Source organism: Bison bison, unplaced genomic scaffold, assembly GCF_000754665.1.
Source record: "Bison bison bison isolate TAMUID 2011002044 unplaced genomic scaffold, Bison_UMD1.0 scf7180017864181, whole genome shotgun sequence".
Lineage (NCBI taxonomy): Eukaryota > Metazoa > Chordata > Mammalia > Artiodactyla > Bovidae > Bison > Bison bison.
In genome coordinates, this window is record NW_011494753.1 from 9241419 (window position 1) to 9249338 (window position 7920).

The 7920-nt window shown below is 53.0% G+C and overlaps 1 protein-coding gene across 1 annotated transcript in view; it reads right to left on the reverse strand.

Annotated features, from left to right (window-relative positions):
* CCDC33 (coiled-coil domain containing 33) overlaps positions 1–7920 on the reverse strand; it is a 94704-nt gene that overhangs the window by 84794 nt on the left and 1990 nt on the right. Inside the window, 1 exon segment of the mRNA XM_010843413.1 lies at positions 2755–2756. Coding sequence (XP_010841715.1) covers positions 2755–2756 — 2 coding nt within the window.

Below are 7920 nucleotides of genomic sequence, written 5' to 3' on the forward strand. Positions count from 1 at the left end.
TTGGGGCTGGTCCAAAGCCAGACTCAAGGCCCAGTCTACCAGGCACCATCACGTCCTTCATCCTTTCCTGGGAAGAATTTCCTTGTTTTCCAGAGACCCCTTTTGTCTCTGTTGAGGCAAGGGATGGTAGGAGGCAAAGAAGGGCCTCTGTTTGTGCCATCTGCAAACCTTTGGAATGTCTGAAGTGAAAGTTGCTCAGTCGCATTCGACTCCTGGTGACCCTATGGACTGTAGCCCACCAAGCTCCTCTGTCCATGGAAATCTCCAGGCAAGAATACTGGAGTGGGTTGCCATTTCCTTCTCCAGGGAATCTTCATGACCCAGGGATCAAACCCAGGTCTCCCTCATTGCAGGCAGATTCTTCTCCATCTGAGCCACCAGAGAAGCCCTTTGGCATGTCCAGCTGTGGCCAATCCTGTGGCCTAGCTTGGTGAGGGACCCATTTCTCAGGCAGAGGAGAGAGGGCCCAGCTGTCTGTCAACACCATGTCCTAAAGGATGTCATGACAGTCTCCTTGGGAAAGTACAGCCTTGGGAGAGACAACCCTGGAAGATCCACCATGACTTGGAATCCTTCTCGATGGGTCTCTCTGTACACTTCCTCTGAGTATACCCTTTCGCACAGATGCCATTTCAGAGCAGAAAGAATGTGGGCAGACATTTAAGTGAACTTCCCAGCTTCAGAAAAATGACTCGAGACACAGAGCCTGCCTCCTGCCCCCTTCCCAAGAGATAGCCTCCCTCAGGAGTTCTGTTCCCGTGTGCTGGGGCCTGGAGCCTGCTCAGCTGCCTTCTGCCTTGGGAGATTGTGGGCACAGGGCAAGTGAAGGGTATCTACTACTCATTACTCCATCTCCCCCCGCTAGACTGTGAGCTCCTGGAGGACAGGGATCTGCCTTGTCAGAGTTGCAGTTGTTTCCAGCTCCCAGTCTGGGCACAGTGGATCCCAGCAAGTGTTTGTGGCATGAAGAAAGGGGCGCCGGACCCTTGGAAAAGCACGTGGAGACAGAGGCAGCCCCTCCTCTCCAGCTCTGCTATGCCAGACCTCAGCCTGGACTGCTGGGACCCTGCTTTAACCCGGGACAGCTCATCAGGACCACCCTGAAAGCAGTTCTAGCCTAGGAGGAGAGTTCAGACCCCAAGTTCTAATCCAGAAGCGTGGGGGCTGGGACCTCTTGAGGTTCTGGTGCCTTGGGGCTTTGAGATCCTTGGTGCAGATTGGACCCTGGCCTCTCTGTCCCAGCGTGGCACCCTGGGGCTGGATCCTGAATCCTGGTTCTCCTGGCCACACTGACCATCTTGATCACCCCCCACCGTAGCCATGGTCTGGCTCCCCAGGTCCAACTTTTCCAATACCCACAGGACATCTCAGCATGCACATGGCACTCCCCACAGGCCCTGGAACTAAGTGGGAAGTCAGCAAATGAGAGATGGGGTGGGAGAATGTCAGGACCATGAGCCCTTCCCCTCACTCAGGGCCAGCCGCATCTCTGTCTCCAACTTTGTAGGACCAGGAAAGAGGGAGACCGCAGCCCACCTCCCCAGAGATAAAACCCCTCAGCCTTCTGAGCATTCTCTCATGGGTTGTGGGTCTCATGAGTCCTGGCCTCACTGCCTACTAGGGCTTCCCAGGTGGCAATTGTGGTAAAGAACCCACCTGCCAAAGCAGGAGACACAAGAAATGCAGGTTTGATCCTTGGGTAGGGAAGATCCCCTGGAGGAGGACGTGCAATCCACTCCAGTATTCTTGCCTGGAGAATTCCATGGACAGAGGAGCCTGGTGGGCTACAGTCCATGGGGTCACAAAGAGTCAGGCACAACTGAAGTGACTTAGTACACATGCACGCACGCACGACTGGCTACTGATTGTGCGGGCTCATCCTTTAAACATCTGTGAGCTCAGCTCCTCCCAACAATGTAACTCACAATGTCTCTGTAACTCACAGTTTTCTGGATGGACAGTGAACCCCAGAGGGGGAGGGGATGAGAAGGCCAGTTTGGGGAAGACTAAGTCTGGCATAGAATATATACTGACTGGTGGGTCCAGGGGCTGGAAAGGTCTGAACTGGACCCAAACATTCTGGAACCCCCAGAATTGGGGTGGAGGTGGGTAGTCTGGGGTGGGGGAGATGTCTCAGGAGTGTAGAGATGCAGGGGAGGGTCTGGGACTGAGCAGGGAGCATGGACAGTCACAGGGTCAGGGAGAAAGGGCCCCACAAAGGAGTGGGCAGAGAGAGAAAGGGGGATCAGGACACCAGGTGTCCTGGGAGCAAAGAAAGAAGGGGCTTCGAGAATGGGGATTGGGGCTTCCCTGGTGGTCCAGTGGCTAAGACTCCACACTCCCAGTGCAGGGAGCCCAGGTTCAATCCCTAGTCATGGAAGTAGATCCCACATGCTGTAACTAAGACCCTGTGCAGTCAAATAAATAAATATTTTTTAAAAAAGAAGCGGGGGAATGCCTCTCAGACTTGTTCAAAGGATGAGCAGTCATGGGGAAGTCTGTGGCCCCTGGGAGAGCAGGGCGGTCAGTGACAATGCATGCGGAGGTTGAGTCTAAGTGGGCTGAGGGTTCAGGAAGGGAAGATGAGGAGGTGAGACTCAGATCCAACTGAGCAGAGGCGCTCGTTCTGCCTGTAAAAACTGGCTGATTTCATATAACAATCTGGATTCCCACCTTCTCTTGAAAAATTGAGAGCTCTAACCACTCCAGAATTGGGGTGGAGGTGGGTAGCCTGGGGTGAGTGAGATGTCATACACCTGGCTGATTTCTGTACCTATTAACTGGCATGGGCCTTGAAGGGGCTGTGACCGTGCCATCCCTGGTGCCATTCCTTCTGGTGGAATCTCACTGTGTGTATAGGGATGGGAGAGGACAGAGACGGGAGAGCACAATGGCAGAGGGAGCTGAGTTGGAACCCCAGTCCTGGCTCCCTGCCCAGTGGCCTCCCATTCTCTTCGATAGATGCTAGAGTACAGGCGTGTGACCCTGAAACCTGGGGGGCCAGGCGAGGGCAGAGCGAAGCCCAACCACGCCCGGATGGGGCACCAAGCCTCCGGGCTCCTCATGGTGTCCTGGGAGGAAGGAGGAGTCCTGTCAGCAGTTTTGGTCATGCTCAGAAATAAGCAGAGCAGACAGCCTGTGTCTAATGCAGTGAGGACACCAGGAAGGCCCCCTCCCCCCGGCCTGCCTCATCGCCTGAAATCACTCCACTAATACTTGCTTCAGTTGGTAAACTCTGTCCTTCTGGGCTGCCCCTCTGGGATTCCAGCACCCCTGGGGGAGAACTCAGGCTTTGGGGGTTTGAATAAAAGTTTCAAGTGTGAGAAGACCTCAGGAGGCCTTGGCAGCAGTGATGGAGGAACAAAGAACCCTGTGGCTTCAGTCTGGCTGGGGGGGGTCTCCGGCCAACCTCCTTTTAAACACTGACGCCAGCTGTGTTTATATCTCTGGGCTCTGAGCCTCAGGGGACTGACGTCACTTGGAACAGGTGCAGGTAGGTCAGGCGGTGGCATAGGCAGGAGGCCCTGCAGGGAAGATAAAACCCAGGATTCCAGGGCCTTCTCCTCCATCACGCGCCTTCTTCCACGGGCATCCTGCTGGGAAGGAAGGAGGCTTGGCCTCTGCCAGAGCAAATGGCTGGTGGCCAGATGGGGACAGTGTTCTTCATCTGCTCCACTCCCACTGGCCAGCCACGTGATCTTAGTCAAGTCCCTTCACTGCCCGAAGTCTTGGCCTCCTTGATTATTAAATGGGGCCAGTGTGACTGGCCTCCCTGGGCCGCTGTGTTAGAGTCAGAATGCGCGGAGAACCAAGTGCTGAGTGAGCTCAGTGTAGGACCTGCCCAGCAAATGCGGGCTGCTTTTTTACTTCACGTGACCACTGTCACTGTATTAATTGTTATTATAGTGTTATTTTTGTAAGTCCAATGCTCTGGCTGCTGAGACAAGCTCCCAGGGCACCTATGGGTCATATTGGTCCTCCACCCACTTCGCCCAAATTTCTGCCCTCTGGGGCCCTTGGCCAAGGCCCACCACTGGACACAGGCAGATATGAGCAGTCAAGTCCCAGGAGGGTCTTCAGACTAGTCACTGGATCTTTTCTGCAATTCTGGGACCCTGATGCCAACATCACCTTCCAAGGGTAGCAGCTACATGAAGATCAAGGCAGATAGTGAAGTGGAAAGAGATTTTGGATTTTGGAATCCTGGCTTGGATACCCATTTGTTCTGTGACGTTGGGCAGTCATGAAAATGCTCTGAGCCTTAGTAACCTAAGGACAATGTTACCTACTTAACAAGACCAAGTGATGATTAAATATCACACACACATACACACAAACACATGCACACTCCTAGCCCATTTGACAGGTATATGGTGGTGGTGGTGTAGTTGCTAAGTCATGTCTAACACTTGGGATCCCATGGACTGTAGCCTGCCAGGCGCCTCTGTCCAGGAGATTCTCCAGGCGAGAATACGGGAGTGGGTTGCCATTTCCTTCTCCAGAGGATCTTCCCAACCTGGAATCCAACCCAGGTCTCCTGCATTGCAGGCAGATTCTTTACCAACTGAGCTATGAGGGAAGACCCAATTATATGGTAGACACTTGAAAAATATAACTATCTTCAACTTGCCTTTCTTACTAGAACCTTAGACAAAAGTGCCCTACTTTTAATAGTTTCTTCAATTAGTCACCAGGGTCAGGCTCAGTCTAGGGCCAGAGTCATAGCTCTCAGGCTTGTCCAAAAAACCCCCAAGATTTGATGAGTATGACTAACTGGGCTGATCTGTGCCCTGTCTCTCTTACCCTGGCCTGGACCAAGCCTGTCCCATGTGTACAGAGGAAGCAGCCCTCCCCCTCTCAGTACTGGCTTTGTCCCTGCTCTGGGCAGCAGGCAGTCACAGAAGCAGCTGCCAACCGGCAGCCCAGCCATCCAGCCCTTGGCCAAGGGTCAGAACCCTGCAGGCCATCTCCTGGCTGGTCCCGTCCCCACACTCTGCATGCTGGGATACTCCCCACCTGTCAGGGCCACTGTCTTCCTGGTCCCTGCTGTGCTCTGTCAGGCAGGTCTCTCTGTGCCAAGCTGAGAGGCAGGTGCTGGGCACTGCTCAGACCCCAGAGCCTTGAATCTAGCCACTCAGGAGAGCCCCTGGGCCTGGCCACTGGCCCAGCAGACCTCGGGGTGTAATCTGTTGGGTGGTACAACTGGAGTTCTTGTTGCCTCTAAGGAACTGAGAGTGTTTACCAGGCCAGAGAGCAAACCAGCCCAGCAAGCCTGGAACTAGCATGGGTGCCAAGGCTTATATCCTGGCCATGGGAAGACCAGGACTCAGAGAGGGGCAGGGCCCAGCCTGGGGTCACACAGGGATTCATGAGCCATGGGCTAGACCCTGGGTTTTCCTGATTCCATTTTGCCTTCTCTCCATTGCTCTGTGGCTTCTTCTGCTAGGTCTCAGGTGCCCACTGTGACTCCTACTAAGGATATCCCCTCACCCTATGTAAGGCTTTATATCTGCCAGCATCTCCCAGATGGTGGTCTGGCTCCCCCATTTCTTCAGCCCTTTGGGGCAGGTTCTCAGGTGAGATATTCAGCTTCAAGAGGTAAACTTTCCCAACATCACGGAGATGCTCAAAATACAGCCAGATTCATTCATTCATCTGTTTATTCATTCATTCAACAATTATTAATCGAGAGCTTCCTAAGCTCCAGAGACTATGTTGAAAGTAGGGATAAGATGAGGAGGGAAACAGACTTGGGGTTTGCTCATGGAACTAGTGGGGCACAATGGGAGGAGGTGCAGATGAAGAATAAGTCAATAATCACATCAAAGCACATAAAACATGCGAAAGTGCAGCGGCAACACTGGAGAAGTACATAGTCCCATGGAAGCATGGAATAGATGAGGATCTGGCCTGGTCTGGGAAGTGGGGAGGGCTTCCTTGAGGAGGTGATGACTGAGTTGAGATCCAAAGAGGGGGGATAGAATGTTCTTGGGAGGGAGAGTGCAAAGGCCTGGTGAGAGAGGGAAGAGGGACTGCTCAGAGAATTGAGAGATGTTTGTCCATCAGGCTGGAGCAGACAGGAGGAAGTGGGGGGTATCATGCTGCTGGGGAGCTTGAGGGACTGACAAAGACCTAACCATGTTGGGCCTAGAATTCTCTTTACCTTGGGAGCAATGTGAAAGCATCAGAGAGTTCCACTGGTACTATGGCACCACTATATCAAACGATAACCTGCCTTTGAAGGGGGTTTGAAAAAGGGTCATGTTAGATATACCAAGAGGTGAACAGTGCAGTAGCCTAAGGTGGTGGAGCTGGTGGAGAGGAGCAGCCAAAACCAAGATCACAGGAGAACTGACACGACTTGGCAGTGGATTGAATGGAGGAAAAGAATGTGATTACTGATGCCAAGATGGGGAGGAGCTCCATGAAAAGAGTATAGAGAAACAAGAGAACTTGGGTTGAAACCTGGAACAAGCCAACATTTAATTCCCTGTAGACGAGATAAAGAGTTACTCTTCAAAGAAAATAAGAGTAGGGCATCTTGGAAGCCAGGGCAAGGAAGGGTTTCCAACAGAATGAGTGGTCATGAGAGGCTAATGCCACTAAGAGATTACAGAAGATGAGCCCCATTGGATGGAGAGCTAGGCATGGTGATTACTGGTGATTTTAAACAAAGCTATGGTTGGATGGCATCAGTGATTCAATGGAAATGAACTTGGGCAAACTCCAGGAGATGGTGAGGGACAGGAAAGCCTGGTGTGCTACAGTCCATGGGGTGGCAAAGAGTCAGACCCAACTTGGTGACTGAACAACATTTCAGTGAAGAAGTGGGGTCAGATTGGAAGCAGGTCAATGGCTCAGCTGGAAAGAGGCAGAACCAACCACAAGATAAGCCAAGCGGACCTGTTGGTCTGGCATAGCCACCACTGGGGGACACACTCTATTACTAGATTTTCTCAAGGCTAGAGCCTTCATGATGGAGGGAAGTGGCTAAACCCCAGACTAGCAAGGCCCCATCTTTGGACCTGAACCCTACCTATTCTGCTCCTCACTAATGAGTTGAGTGAGTGAATGGCTTTGGGGTGCTCTCACTGCCCCCCACCTCTCCGGCCCCAAAATGGACCTGCGTGCTGGGATTGCAACCACTCAGAGAGGAGGAGGGAACCAGACAGAGGTAGGAACCCCAAGGACCATATTCCCTTTCTTAGGTGAGACCAATGGGATGGCAGAAAGTAGGGAACTAAGCCAGGAATAGAGGAGAGGGCACCAAAACAAGGCAACAAAAAGCTGAGGGAAAAAAAAGAAAACAACAACTTTGAAAGAACATAAAATTCCATATATATTCAATATATTATATAATATGATTTAGTATATATTAAACATACAATATATATTTCAAGCATTGAAATATTCATGGCAGATACGTATTCTTTTCGGGGTGTAGGGCTTCTGAGGGTCCCAGTCCTCCCTCTGGGGTTCCTGCCTGGTGCCGGGGGCTCGCACTGAAAGCCCCTTTCAGGTTCTGACAGCTGGGCCTTTCTCAGAAGCCCCCACTTCTGCTTGTATTTGCATCTCATTAGCACCTCCGCGGCTGCTGGCAGCTCCGCCGCCTGGAGCCCTGGAACGCAGGCTGCAGGCTCGCCCAGGCCCTGCTCCCTGCCCCCTCTCTGGGGGGAGATGGGTGCAGCGATGCGCTCCCCCGCTACCCCCTTCCACCCCTCCGCACCCTTCACCCGGGCCGCCGCTTGGCTCCCACTGCGCGTTCCCATGGCAACCGGGTGCCGGCACGGGTCGCGGAGCCCTGGGCCGCCCAGCTCCCCGCCCCGCCGCCCAAACTGGATCGGTGATAGGCAGGGCCTCAATCTCCCGAGATGATCGGCGATAATTGGTTTATGGAAATAGCGGAGGGGAAAAGGTAGC